This window comes from Podarcis bocagei (assembly GCF_964188305.1).
Source record: "Podarcis bocagei genome assembly, chromosome: 6".
NCBI classification, from domain to species: domain Eukaryota; kingdom Metazoa; phylum Chordata; class Lepidosauria; order Squamata; family Lacertidae; genus Podarcis; species Podarcis bocagei.
The window spans coordinates 85,727,692-85,742,706 of record NC_138130.1 but is presented as its reverse complement, the minus strand read 5'-3'; the positions used below and the strand labels follow the sequence as shown (position 1 = coordinate 85,742,706).

Below are 15,015 nucleotides of genomic sequence, written 5' to 3'. Positions count from 1 at the left end.
CACTGTACAGACTTCACAAAAGAAACTCCCAAAACGGGTGCCACACGAAACAATTAGTAGCGTAGATTTACACATTAGAGCCTTTTTATATTCAGCACAGAAAGCAAAACAATTAAAAAAAATCCTTCTGCTTCTTTAACACTGTAGTTCTAAGAATGTTTACTCAGAGAAGAAGGTCTCAATAGGCCTTACTCCCTAGTAAGGCTTAGAGGTTAGAGCTGAAGCTTGAACCTTACACTTTTGGAAAGCATTCCCAGTTAAGTATTCCTCCTTGCATCTTTCATTTCTCTAGTTGGTTTTCTAATGCTTTTCCAGGCGCACTCAGCTTCGACAGCACAAGCCTCTGCATGTCACCTTGAAAGCCAGTCCTGCTGCATCCAGTGGCACTTACTTCTGCGTAGGCATGCATCAGATTGCACTGCCTAGGTCAGAATAGGCAGGCAGCAGGGAGGAGGAGGAATAAAATATTACATTTATATGCGTATACACAACACTTACCATACGAATGCATTTTTTATCATATAATCGGTACAAGTGGGACCTGCCATTGCAGTGTTCAGGACGACAGACACTCTAGTCCTTTCCTCATCCACCCCTGGTTTTCCCCCTCCCAAAAAGGTAACATTTGGATCTGAGTTTTTCCTCTAAATATCTTTTACACTTTTGTACATTTGGGTTCCTTGTGCATGGATAGTGCCATTTTGGTTACAAAGGAAAGGTGCACGCAACGTGATCGTCAGAAGTAAAAGGAATAATACAAGCCCCTTCAAGGCTCGCCTTATGCCAGACAACTCCTTCTTTGCCTCTGTTTCCCCTTCTTTCAAAAGGAGAAATTATAAATAGATAGCTAGGATACAAACTTGAGTATGGTGACTCTCCTGCCCACCACAAGAAGGAAGTATGATATCTGGTGCTTCTTTACTCGACAGACTTGCTAATTCTTGATTATTATTTTATCTATGTTTTTATTTTCTTTTTCTTTTAACAAAAAGTGTATCCATATAACCCTCAGGGTTCCTTCCAACTCCGCAATTCTTTGATTCTATGATTTAGATTCCCCTAATATAGGGGTGCCATGGAGGCTCTCGTCAAATGGCCTAATTCTGAACTGCGGATAAATCCTGCCCCTGCAGCCTCTTAAACTACAGATTTTAAACCAAAAAGCTTACTAGGTAGCCTGGGCCTAACCAATCCTGGCAAAGCGCATGAGCTGAAAACATTTCCATCCCCAACGGGATTAAAACCAGTTCAAATTTAAGTATAGCGTATTAACTGACTTAAGTGTCAGGCTATTGAAGTCCAAAATATCGAGGCAAATCGGTTTGCCTCAAATTTTGCTTCAGGTTAGAGTTACCCATCTACTTAAAGAAGTGTGAAATGAAAGCAATGCACCAACAGGGTCAGCAGATCACTCCCGGCTTTAAAATATCATTCCTTACAATCCGCAAGTTTTCACCTGTCACATTTTTCAGAGCAACAACCTGTCACTTGTTAAAGGGGAGGAGCAGAAGAGAGAGGGAGAGGCTGGACTGACAAGCATCTTTATAGACATTATTAGTCTGAATTTACTCTGCCGAGTTACCGACATGCATTAAGCGCCAATCAAAAAACACCCACAACGTTGCTGTGGTAAATCTAACACTTCCCTTCACTGCTGTACTGGTTTTTTTTAAAAAAACACACCACACAACATGACTTACTAGGGTTGCCATCTCTTCCCCTAGCAGAGATACTGGGGTTTTATCACCATAAGCAGAAAAGAAACAAACCAATACCGGACCTGCACAACATTCCAGTTTCAAACCTGGGCATCTCCAGGGAGGACAGGCAGAGAAACCTGTAGACCCTAATGAACTAGGGAGTCAGACCCAATATAAGGAAACTTCCTATGTTCCTATGAGGTGAAAAATCACCTGCTCAACTTCTGCCTGAAATATAACCTGTTAGAGAGGCACAGGAGCTATTCCAAGGAACTGGAGGTGGGAAGAGTTAGCCACCCTAACTCTGCATTCCAGAGCATAGGGTAGGCCTTCTCTTTCCATAAAACTGTTTGATGATTAATCCAACTTTCTACATCAAACAAACAACAGCAATGGAACTCGGCTGAGCGCATAAGCAGGGCGAGTGCTAAGCCGCTTAGGGCAGTTCCGCACGGTCTTTCCGAAGGCTGTCTCTCTCTCTCGAGGTCGGAAGGAGTTTTGCTTACCACACTGTCTCACTCTCCTCGCCAGGGTCGGCTGGGTTTGCCGGTGGCCGCACCAGGCAGTTCCGTTCCCCTTTCAGCTTGCCGTCTCTTCGCTTGTCATCGGAAGCCACCATACTGGAGCATTCTCCGACACGCCCCCCTCCTTGCCGCCTTCCCACACTGTCCTTTGGTCCTCAGGAGCTGCTTGTGCATTCAAGCAAGCTGACTTTATTACACTCCGGCAGCAAGTATAAACTGGCTTGCTGGCATGCTCCGGGTGCCTGCATGAGCTTTCCCTCCCCAAACGCTTTGTCATTTATTTGTAATGCGCCTTGCAGGCAGGGAAGAACAAGTTGAAAGGTATAAAGTGCTTGCGCTTTTTTTTCTGCAACCGACAGGCGGTTGGAGAGATCCAGGCAGGATCTATTTTCTTGCTCTGCAGCTTTGCGGGGTTGCGGTGTGTGCCTGTCTGCCTCCTTTTGCGCTTAACAACTGACACTTCTATTCCTGTGTTTTTCAGGGCTGTTGACAGGCAGAAAAATCAACAGGTGAAGTTTCTCATCTCCACCACACCCCCTCCCATGGCGGGAAAGGATGTGCCTGTTGACTTTATGCCTGCCACCTCATAGGTCACAGGTCAAGGAGGTTTAGAGGGGAAATATGTTGACGCTCTGACTTGGATATTTCAGGCCCAGAAACTAGCCCACAGAGTCTGATACAAGCAGCTGAAGCCCTTTTACTGAATAGCATTTCCTTGTTGAAATATAAGCCCTGATGTCCAGTGAATGACTATTTCCTAGATGCAATGCACATTCTTGACAAATAGTATTGTTAAGGCTAATTCAAGTGCCTCAGACTCCAGGTGAACATTTTCAGAATTTGCACACTGTTTTTAAAGAACACTGAAAATGTTATATCATTTTACTGCTGTTAGCCGCTCTGAGCCCGGCTTCGGCTGGGGAGGGTGGGATATAAATAAAATTATTATTATTAATTATTATTGTTGTTGTTGTTGTTGTTGTTGTTGTTGTTGTTGTTATTATTATTATTATTATTATTAAAAATGTGGTTATGGGGAGAGGACATATTTCAGGCTCAATCCCTAGTATCTCCAGTAAAAAGCGTTCCAGATGGCAGGCAAAAACCCCCAGAACTACTGCCAATCAAAATAAAAGAAACTAGGCTAGCTGGATGAAATAGGAAGTTACCATACCAGGTCAGAATGAGGCTGTATGTTGACATCAGAAGCTTGTAACACAGAAAGGTCAGGGCTAAGTTACCTTTGGCCCTCTAAATGTTGTTCAGCTCCTGTTCCCATCAGCCCTAGCCAGCAGGGCCAATGGTTAGGGAAGATGGGAGGTGTCATCTAGCAATACCTGAAGGACCACAGGTTCCTTAGGCCTGGTGTAGGTGGCCAGATGCAAATGAGACCCAGGCTCCTGTACCCTTTTAACACCCTAAATCTTGAGCGATGGGAATATTCAAGGAATGGGTACCAGTTTCCTGAGTTTCTATGACTTCTAGCCAAAAAGCAGAAACTGGAGTTACTTCCATGGAGCCAGGAGCTGATAGGTGACCAAGCAAGTCAAGCAACTCTCGGGCTGCAGCCCCATGCCACCCATCACCAGCAGAAATGGAACCCAAATGGGGCCACTGAGAGAGAAGAGGTAGGTCTCATGATGCTTGGTAGAATTCAGAGTTGCAGAAGTACAAGAAGTCTTTTCTTTGGGGGGGGGAGGAGGCACTTAAGTGAGCACATGAAACTCCAAAACAAACCTAGCCCAATGAAGACTGATCATCTTCAGTAGTCATGGAACCTTGAAGTGGGGCACTCCTATGGGCAGAGAGGTTATACCGCAACGGTTTGTTACGGGTCCTGCTTCTCTCTATCTCAGGTTCTGGAGTTCCCCCACCCTGCAACCCTTAAATCTGAAAACCGCAACGTAATGAATTGTCTTGGAATCGCTTGCCTCCTGTAACCTCCTGGGCACATCCTTCCCACATCTCAAGCACCTCGTTCTGCATACGCTGTTTCAGCGTCTCAGGTGCTGGACCTTTGTTTTATTAACTTTGTGTTTTCCCCTCCCTTACACTTTGCCCTTTAAATAAACGCTCAAGGCAGTTTCCAAATTATTTAAAACAATAGTGTCTACGTTGCAACAAACAATAAAAACACAGATTAATTAAAAGACAGGCTCACGGCAGATCATCTGTGGGGCTTGGCAGGATGTGGAAGGCTACCCTGTGCAAAAGCCACCGACCACAATAAAATGACAAATGAGGTTCCAAATAATTATGGCACAAGCTTTCATAGCCTATGTTCCTGGTGAAGTCAGTCCACCAAGGCTAAGGTGCCCTTCTGCTTTTGTGCATGAACATTACCCATAAAATACTTGCTTTTGAACAGAAGGTAACATACAAAGTCAGGTTGCCCCAATAAAACGACTGCTGTAAATCAAATTACATCACTGACACTTCTCACATGCCAGAAGTAAGCAAGGCATATTATGACATAAGGGTCTGAAACTAGGCAGAACAGCCTCAGTAGATCTTGCAGTATGAAAGGCTTTTTACTTTTCGAATTTCTGCCTCATACAGGCTCTGACAAGCAAATGACAACAGCTCAAACCTGGGCATGTTTACTCAAAAGTAAGTTTCACTCCACTCAGTTTGCTTACTCTCAGGTAAGTGTGTACAGAATTACAACCCAGGTTAGCAAAACTGGCTTCTTAGGTTTACTTTGAACAGTGAAAGGATTTGACTCTGGGGCAGGCAGGCAATTTTAACCACACTGTATATAATTTTTTAAAATTCTATTTTTGAACTTGCCTTCAGGATTTCTTTTTCATCTCTTCCAAATTCTGACTTCCCCGTACCACAGGATTGCTTTCCTACAGGTTTCTCTTTCAAGAAAGATTGGACACCTTTCTAAAAGGTTTCCTCCTAATTACACCAGAACGATCCCCTCCCCTCCTTTATTAGAGATCTTCAAAGAATAAACAGACCCACCTTAGCCGCTTCGGCCAATTATGAGGCAGAAGAGTAAAAGGATCCTGCAGATGTTAATTGCTCCTGTCAGCATTTTGAAATTAAAGGCCTGTTTACCAATGCCCACATGTCTAATTACCATGGAGCTCAGGAATATCCCAGCTGCCATTCCACATCAGGGCATCAGAGGCCAGTTTCCAGTGAGTCCGTCTGCCTCGCTTCATGAAGTTTGGTAGCTGGATTAATAAGCTAGACAGGGCTGCTACCCGGCCAGAAAGAAAAGGGAAGGGGGAAAAACCAGCCCAGCCTGTTTTTGTCCTTTAACAGAGGTTTGATAATATGCAGGAGTTGGCAAGCGAAACTTTTTCCTTGGCAAGGAGCTCAAGGAGATCACTTGCTAACTGCAGCAAGTCAAGCAAGAACCCAGGGCCGGCTTTAAAGAACTGGCAACCCCCCCCCTCAAAGCTACAAAATGCAGAGCAAGAATTATATCTAATAAAAAGGTAAAGGGACCCCTGACCATTAGGTCCAGTCGTGACCGACTCTGGGGTTGCAGCGCTCATCTCACTTTATTGGCTGAGGGAGCCGGCGTACAGCTTCCAGGTCATGTGGCCAGCATGACTAAGCCGCTTCTGGTGAACCAGAACAGCTCACAGAAACGCCGTTTACCTTCCTGCCGGAGCGGTACCTATTTATCTACTTGCACTTTGATGTGCTTTTGAACTGCTAGGTTGGCAGGAGCAGGGACAGAGCAACGTGAGCTCACCCCGTCATGGGGATTCGAACTGCCGACCTTCTGATCGGCAAATCCTAGGCTCAGTGGTTTAACCCACAGCGCCACCCGCGTAAGGATGTATTAATAAACGCACAGGGTAAAAACATTGCCTGAGATTGATGGGTTTGTTCAAACACTTCCTTCCTAGCAATTACCCTTTACCAAAGAGGACAAGTTGCAGGAGGATTAATGGTCCAGATTTCCTGCATTTAAATATACAGATTCAACAGCAGCAGGGTCACCCATTGTGAACCAACCCTCCTCACGCCCATTAGCTGAGCACAGCTTGCTCCAGCGAGGAAAGAAAGAAAGGACTGGGAGCCTACTTTAAGCTCCCAGTTGATCCTCTGAAGCCCTGCCCTTACCCAACCCAGAGGTGGAATCATGTGTATGGCAGGTGGGTGTGCCTTCCCTTAAACTGCCTGCCAGGCCAAATGGGGAGGCCTGGTGGCCAAATTTGGGCCACAGGGCAGAGGTTCCTCACCCAGGAACTAGGGCAGCACAGCTCTTTGATTAACTGTAATTGTGCCACCCCAAATTTGCCAGTCTGTGCTCGAACGCCTCTTGCAAAAATCTGGCAGTCTGGAGGCAGCCTCTCACACACTCTCAGTTCTTGCATTGACAGTTCTGCTCTCCAAAATGGGGTCCGTCTTTTTAGAAAACCCAGCAGAGAATGAAGCTACAACATCCCCTCTAACACTGCTCTAACAATCCATTGATCGACCCTCCTCCTCTCCCACCTGCTACAGGACACACAAAAAATAAAAAAGAGAGAGACCTGTTTGCTTAAAACAGGTGGAGACAGGTTTCCAAGTGTCCGGGTAAAAATCTGGCCTGGCCTGCTCTCGCGCCTTTAACTGCAGCTTTGATCTGCCTACCTGCAGGACGAGACGGCAGTGCCGACGAGGGAATTTCACCTGCTTTCTAAACAACTTCCTCCTAATGGTGCCAGAGAGATTTCAATGCTCTCGTCTCCCTATAAAGCAAACGCCATTGCAAAGCAAGCTTTTGAAGAAGGCGGGGATTTTTCAAGCAGAAGACATAAATACCGCATTTAGCAATCAGTTCGGTGGCCAGGCTTATTTGTTTATGCTCCTTCGCACGGCACTCCGCACACCTCTGTGGGACGGGTTCCAAACGCCCTCCTGCGCCGGGAAGCATGACATCATCCGAGGCCCTGAGAAAGGTGCTAAGCGAGCAAATCAAGCCCACGTAGCAGCCGAAGGGAAAGCCCCGTTTGCACGTAACCCAATGCCTCTAGGCAACAGCGAGAAAGGAAACATACACTTGAGAGGAGAACAAGGCGAGGAGGACTGGGACAGCTAAAGCAGGCAGACCCTGAGCAGATGCAAAACAAACCACACAAAAATAAAGAAATAAAAACCGCTAATGGGATTTCATTTACAGTGGTACCTCGGGTTACATACACTTCAGGTTACACACTCTGCTAACCCAGAAATAGTGCTTCAGGTTAAGAACTTTGCTTCAGGATGAGAACAGAAATCGTGCTCCGGCGGTGCGGCAGCAGCAGGAAGCCCCATTAGCTAAAGTGGTGCTTCTGGTTAAGAACAATTTCAGGTTAAGAACGGACCTCCGGAACGAATTAAGTACTTAACACAAGGTACCACTGTATAACACTTTGAACATAAGAAGAGCCCTGGCAGATGACGCCAAAGTCCCACCTAGTCATGGGGTTAGACAATGGGGTGCCCTCCATTTTGGTTTTTATTTTTTATTTATTATTCTGCTTTATTGTTTATTATATTAACAATAATAACTAATAAAACAAGTGGAACCTGCGACAAAATGTTTGCATTATGGAGGGAGTCCTCCAAAATACTCCCAGTTCGCCACCCAAACAGTCAGTTAATATTCTGTGGTCACTGAAAACACTCAGTCCTCATCATTGGTTTGTTTTGGAGGTTCTCCACTCCTTTGCTGTTTTTGTGTTAAAGATTTTTTTTTGATACTTCTGCAAACCTTAGGGCTTCCACAACCCTGCTAATGCCTTGCTTTTGGGTGTTGATGGTGATGTTTGGCTACATAATCATCCACACACCCCTCTAAACTTTGGAGATAAAAGAAACCTACGGATGCCATCAGTTAAAAGCAAAGCAAACATTAAAAGTAGCAGATAGTTAGCTTTTAAAAGCTTGATGAGAAAAGAAAGCTTTCAGTGCATGTCTAAAAGCAAACAAGGAGAGAACCTAGTGCATGGGTAGGGAAACTAAGGCCCAGGGGCTGGATCCAGCCCAATTGCCTTCTCAGTCCGGCCCATGGATGGTCCGGGAATCAGTGTGTTTTTACATGAGTAGAATGTGTCCTTTTATTTAAAATGCATCACTGGGTTATTTGTGGGGCATAGCAATTTGTTCATTTTTTTTCCTTTCCAAAATATAGTCCAGCCCCCCACAAGGTCTGAGGGACAGTGGACCGGCCCCCTGCTGAAAAAGTTTGCTGACCCCTGACCTAGCAGGCTTTTGCAGGGAGGGCATTTCAAAATTTTGGTGCCACCATCAAAAAGTCCCTGCCTCTTGTAGCATCCACCTCACCTCATGAAACAGGATTTGAGGCCTCCACCCTGACAGCTCTAACTATGCATGGGTGTATGCAAGCAGGGGCTTCTCCAGATTCTTTTTGAGCACAAAAATGCTCAACACACAAATTAAGAAATTCCTGTGTGAGTGCAGAGCACTTAGAAGGGGAGACACCAAATTACATGGAAGGAATGAATAAGATGCAACATGAATTTCATATTAAAGAAAAGCAACAACAGAAGGATCCAGAGACGAGCTTTGCTCACGCCCTGCAATTGGCAAATAGTTACATATCCTACTCTAGTGTGATCTACTTTCAGCCCACCAGATTTCCCTGCCAGCCAATTCTGACGTTACTCAATAGCTATGTCAAAACAGATTTTACGGGAGGAGCTCAGTGGCGGACTGCACGCTCGTGTGGAGCAGGTCCCCAGATTGATCTTTGGCGTCTCCAGACAGGGATGGGAAAAGACTCCTGTCTCACACCCTGAAGAGCTGTTGCCAGTCAGTGTAAGCAATACTGAGCTAGATGGTGCAATGGTCTTAAGGCAGCTCCCTATGTTCCTATGAGTTGTAGTCTAAAACATCTGGAGGAAACTAGGTTGGTGAAGGTGGGCGTGGGTCATGTCCCCAGAAACTTCGGTCAGCTGCTCTTCCAGCTGTGTCCAAATTCCCTGCTCCCTGAGATGCAGCCACACCTTCAAATGTTGCAGAAAAGAAGAAGAAGAGTTTGGATTTGATATCCCGCTTTATCACTACCCTAAGGAGTCTCAAAGTGGATAACATTCTCCTTTCCCTTCCTCCCCCACAACAAACACTCTGTGAGGTGAGTGGGGCTGAGAGACTTCAGAGAAGTGTGACTAGCCTAAGGTCACCCAGCAGCTGCAGGAGGAGCGGAGACGCGAACCCGGTTCACCGGATTACGAGTCTACTGCTCTTAACCACTACACCACACTGGCGGTTAAGCAGCTTTCAATATTTGTAATGTGGCCTAGTGTGAAATCCTCCGAGGCAGACACAGGAAAGAAACAAATTCACAAGGCACAAGCTCATGAAAGTTCATGGAATCGTAGAGTTGGGAGTCTAGTCTAACTTGCCAGGCAGGAATAGCCGCTAACAATGAAGACCTCTCCTCTCCACCAATCCCAGAAAAGTGCTTTCTGCAACAGAGCAGCTGACTCCAACCTGGCCCCCAAAGATCTGGATTTGCAACCAGAGCAATTGAATGCACACAGACAGGAAGCTTCCAGCTCACCGTGGAGGGTATTGAGGCTGCTTTTGCAGAGGCTTTGAATGCTGCCGTTTCGATTTTCTGAAGGAGGAGAAGAGAGATGCAAAAGGCATACGCAGGCCTCCCAGGATGGAAGGGGAGGCATTCTTCTGGGCTTGTGGGATCGGCGGGGCGGAGGGTTTTGCATCTGAAATGGAAATTGAAATGATAAGTATTTTTTGTTTTCCCCAATCCTTTGAATTGGGTTTATTTATTATTTGAAGCATCAACACAGACTTTCAGTCATAATCCCAGGGCAATTTACAAAAGGAATAAAACAATTAAAATGCAAATACGAAAAAAGGAAAGAAGCTAAAAGCCACATTTGTTAAAAAAATGCAATTAAAAACTGTGAATAAGGAGGTTGGGAAAAATAGAACAGCCTTTTTTCTGGTGCTAAAATGGTAAGTAGCCGCAGGCGAAGCTCTCTGGGGAGAGAATTCTACAACTAGGGTGCAGCTACCAAGAAGGCCCTGTCTCCAGAAGCCTCACCTAAGATATGGGGGCGGGGGCAGGAAGGTGGCATCTATAAAAAGCCTTCCACACTCAACTTCATTATTAAAGCTTTGTACTTTCCATTTTCTTTGAGGAAGCAAACCCTGTGCTTCACGCGACAAACTTTGTATAAATATTCAGTATATTCTGCATGTCCTCAGAATACTCCCTGACTGCCATGAGTTCGGGGTGTGTATGTGTTTGTGTGCGCGCGCCTCTGTCTAGGTACCTGAATCAAAAAAATGGTAAGGTGAATCTGAGCATTGTTTAATGTCCACAACAGTATGTAGGACAGTTAAGAAACTGATCAAAGCAACAGTCTGAGAGAAATTCCCCCTACATCTGTATCAGTGTCAAGCCAGACAGCAGATGGGCTCCATCTTCCTGTCCTGATATTCTGATCACATCATCACCTGCCTGCTTTCTGAGCCACGTTGAATCTGTCAAGGTGCCGTCCATCCATTTCACTTATCTAAATTGAATTCCTGTCCCCTGACAAGCAGATTGGAGAGGCGCGCTGTTTTATCCGAGACCTGATTTCTCTCATCTCCGGGAGGACTACAGCACTTGAGTGTGATAAGTCAATACACAACGTATATATTTATATTTCCCTACAATATATAATTTCATTCCCTGCAAAGCTCTTAAATGCTCTTCCTGTCACAAAGGCCAGCGCTGAGGCAATTCGATCAGATAACGCTCACTGTAGCAGTCTGATCCCTGCCTTGACAAGACATTTCCAGAGAAGCTACAGCTAAGTTGCCAAATTGCCTTTTAATGTGCTTTACTTTTGAGATATTCCTTCCACCTGAAAAATCTCCGGTGACTGTTCCTCTTCCTTAAAACTCGCAATGTCATATATTGCGCATTTTTATAGTTGGAAGTGGCCTTGTTTGGATGCATGAGTGGCAACTCACCATTTCCGATGGACTTCCGCAGTCTGTGAACTAGGGGTTGTTTGAACATTTTGCCAACATCAGCCTCATTCTGAAATTTTCTCTTCTGGATTTCTTCAAACCAGTCTCCGGTCACCCCTGCTAGTCCTGTTGCATCTTCCTTTTCCTTGTGAAGTTTGCTATGAAAGAGAACACATACGTGATTTTAATTGGGAATTATGTTTGTTTTTAATATCCTCAGTAACATCCCTGGAGGAGTGGTCTTCTCTTCCTCCTAAAAGGGGGTGGAGAGAATGGATTCCAATTTGTGAAGCACATATAGGAGCGTTGCAAATACACCCACAAAAGTTGCCAGCCCATAATTGCTTTACAGTGGTACCTCAGGTTACAGATGCTTCAGGTTACAGACTCCGCTAACCCAGAAATAGTACCTTGGGTTAAGAACTTTGCTTCAGGATGAGAACAGAAATCACACCGTGGCAGTGTGGCGGCAGCGGGAGGCCCCATTAGCTAAAGTGGTACCTCAGATTAAGAACAGTTTCAGGTTAAGAACGGACCTCCGGAACGAATTAAGTTCTTAACCGGAAGTACCACTGTTACTGGTATGCCTAGAGCAGGGGTTGGCAAGGTTTACCTTGCCTGGGCCGGTTCACTCCAGTGGAGATCCTTCCGTGGGTCAGATTGTGCGCGATTGACCGCGATTTCCAGCGTCGGCATCCATGTGGCCCATGGGCCTTAGGTTGCCAATCCCTGGCTTAGAGGCTAGTATTAACCTGCTATCCAAGCCAGATGGGCAAATTATTATTGTTATTGTTCTCCTCCTCCTCCTCCCAGTTCACCCAGTGGTGGCAAAGGATGATACAACAGACTTTGCAATGACATTGCTCTAGTATCACCTTCAAGTCAGAGCAGTTTACTAGGCTGTTTGTTTGTTTGTTTGTTACTTTTAATATATTTATATATCCCATGCTGGGATTCCAGGTGGCTTGCAAAATTTAAAAACACTAATTATAAAATACAGGGCAATAACAACAAACCAGTTAAAAACAACAATTAAAATACACCAGAGCACATTTTAAACCAGCAATTTAAATGCAGTTGGCCCTGACAGCAGCCTGGTGAGCAGCCGCATCTCAGCTTTAGTTGTCAAAGGCCATAGTTTCATCTGCAATCCTTTGCTAAAATGCTAGATTAGCCAATAGTACACTTTCACATCCTGCTTCAGGCAGGCAGGCATCTGTCAAATAATATTCAAAGTACTGTATTGCACCCCCTCTAGAGGCCAAAAACTAGAGGGCACGATTTCCAAACACCTGTGACTATATTGCCTTTTCTGCAGTTTGCAAGACGGTGCCGTGATTGTTAGACCCAGGATCTGATCCTAGTAAGGTCTGGTACAGTGATTGTTAAGAGTTGAAAATGTGAGATAGATACACGCACACACACACACGTTCATATATCAGGTCTAGTAATATCATGATATTCAATAGCTGAATGCTCCAATGTACTACAAAAAAAAAAAATCAATTTCAATTCACAAATAAATGCACCACATTGTGTATGTGTGATGGGAAGTACTACAAGACATCATAGTTGTCCCAGCAGTCACAAACATATGCAGTGCTGTTTATTTATTGGTTTATCTTTCTCCCTTCTTTTACTCTGTACTCAAGGCAGCTTGCCACAAACTTGCACACCCATCATTTGGATCTGTGGGGCAGTAACTATGACAACTTTGTTAAGAGCGACAGAACTCCTCCATCACCCGCCTCCATTGTTCAAGGCTCCAGGGGTCAGCAACCTTTTTCAGCTGTGGGCCGGTCCACCATCCCTCAGACCATGTGGTGGGCCGGACTATATTTGGGGGGGGGGAGGGAAATGAACGAAAATGAAAGGTTGCTGTCCCCTGGGCTAAGGGGTTGGGCAATTTCTGAAGCTTTTAAAAGCTGCTATACACCTTTGTTCTGGGTTTTCACCTCCTTTTGCGGGCGCGGGGGGAGGAGACACTCTTTTGCAACAGAACAAAAGCAAGTATCTTCCTTGCTTTTCTTCTACTGGTACCTGCCGCCATCCATTCTTCTCTGATTTAATGGACTTAGGGGATTCTAAGTCCCTTGGGGCAGTTGGGCTGTAAAAGCCAACCCCAAATTTTAATATAACACCGCAACACACTCACCCTATTTCCATGACAGTGTTCCTTGAAGGCAACCTTACTTGGCTATGAGTGATCACCAAAGAAGAAGATGATTTCTGGTTCTACATATGTCTGCACTCCAATGCCTGAGGGACCACAGACATTTCTGAAGCAGTTGGGAGTGATGATCCAACATGGGAGCTCTCTCTCCCCAAATTTGGAAAGGGAGATCTAAGATGCTATATGCCCCCTTTGAATGACCTCTCAATGCATAGGATTGCAGCCAAAATCAACTTTATGACCTCAGCAGCTGTACATGCGCTCCCCCAGTGTGATACCTCAGTGTAAGAGAGCCCAACCATGTTTAAAATGAAATTGTAAACTAAACTGAGCCACATTTCAAGTAAAAGTCCCTGAAATGGTGTGGGCCACTGAGAGAAAGGTCACTTCCTCCACAGTGGTCTATACCGTTCAAGGAAAACTAGGCTAAATTTCAAGTCAATGTGATTTTCAAAAAAGATCCAGTGCTCTCCTGCTGTGTATACACAACAGTACTGGCACTCAGCCCAATCGTGCTGCCCTGAGAGAGGAGTGTTATGGCAACTTGACTCTAGCTGGACTTACTCTTGAGTAAACATGCCCTGGGTTTGGTCTGTTAATCTTTAACACTTATTTTTCTCACTTGGTGTGTCGACATGCTGAACCTGGAACAGCTATTTTTGAAAGAGCACCTTCTGCAACACCCATGAAGTTGCAGTACATTTTACATAACAAATTAGACAATGCCAAATTGAATGTGACCTCATCCTGCCCCCTGGTGTGCATATATTATTGGTACAGCTTTTGATTTACATACAGATATATATTACCCTCCCACATCTGTCATTGGTATAGTTAAGAAGAAACAGATTGTTATAAAATGGCAAACGCAGTTGAACTTCAACAAGCGTCAAGCAATGCGTGTTGGGGCAAACAAATATATATTCTGTCATTTGCATTTCATATAATAAACCAAGTTTTCTTTATTCTGTTTGTGTGGGAACTTATTGTGGGCATAAGGTTAAGGGTAAAACACATATTCGTAACGGATGCAACCTCTTGTTAGTGTGTGCATGAATACATCTGAGTGCTGGACATGCATGTGAGTTCAAACATGTATGTGTAAACAGATCTCCACCCAATCCAACACCCAGCATGGTGGATCAAAGGTCTGGATTGCAGCCTGACCCTCTGAGGACCTGATTATACTCTACAGGAAAAACCTCAAGTATGAATCAAAACAGGAGCAGCATTCGAAATGCGCCAGGCGAATTTTGCACCTGGCTATTGGCATATTGCAACCAAGTGAAGATGCCCAGGCACCAGGATAGCGCCTGACGACTCCACCATCTGGAGGTGCATGCCTGGGGATCCTTGGATCTTGACCCTTTCCACACACTAGCAACACATCCTATATAATTCTAGCCATTATATTTTATCTGCACAATCAGAATGAATTTCAGGAACCAAAAAGTCATATTGAAAAATATGACTTTCGAGCTGTCTGCCCCCAAAATGGCAACTAGGCATTTCATTTTGGCAACAACAACCCTGGTTTAAGGAGTCATTTGGCGCCTAGCTTATATATCTGTGTTTCTAACACTGAACAGGAGCATAATTATTATTTTTCCCTTAGAAGGAAAGCACAACAAGGTTATTTAATTCTGAGGAAGCTAGGAAAAAGATTGTGCAAATA

At 44.8% G+C, this 15,015-nt stretch overlaps 1 protein-coding gene and 2 long non-coding RNA genes across 5 annotated transcripts in view; 2 read left to right on the top strand and 1 right to left on the bottom strand.

The window, feature by feature from the left end:
- LOC308589875 overlaps positions 1-15,015 on the top strand; it is a 69,254-nt gene that overhangs the window by 34,331 nt on the left and 19,908 nt on the right. The window lies entirely within an intron of this gene.
- The window catches only part of EXPH5 (exophilin 5), a 41,397-nt gene that overhangs the window by 14,079 nt on the left and 12,303 nt on the right, over positions 1-15,015 (bottom strand). The window contains exons 2-3 of one of the 3 annotated variants that reach the window (XM_081199318.1): positions 11,168-11,325; positions 9,741-9,903 (exon numbers count right to left, since the gene is read on the bottom strand). In XM_081199318.1, coding sequence (XP_081055444.1) covers positions 9,741-9,903; positions 11,168-11,325 — 321 coding nt within the window. Of the gene's footprint in view, positions 1-2,206; positions 2,454-6,997; positions 7,018-9,740; positions 9,904-11,167; positions 11,326-15,015 lie in introns of those variants that run through there. The other 2 variants (XM_081199322.1, XM_081199323.1) reach the window with 2 other exon arrangements.
- Positions 3,316-7,000, top strand: LOC308589871. The gene is made up of 3 exons (XR_014009521.1): positions 3,316-3,852; positions 4,081-4,834; positions 6,574-7,000. It is a non-coding gene; the product is annotated as an uncharacterized lncRNA (long non-coding RNA).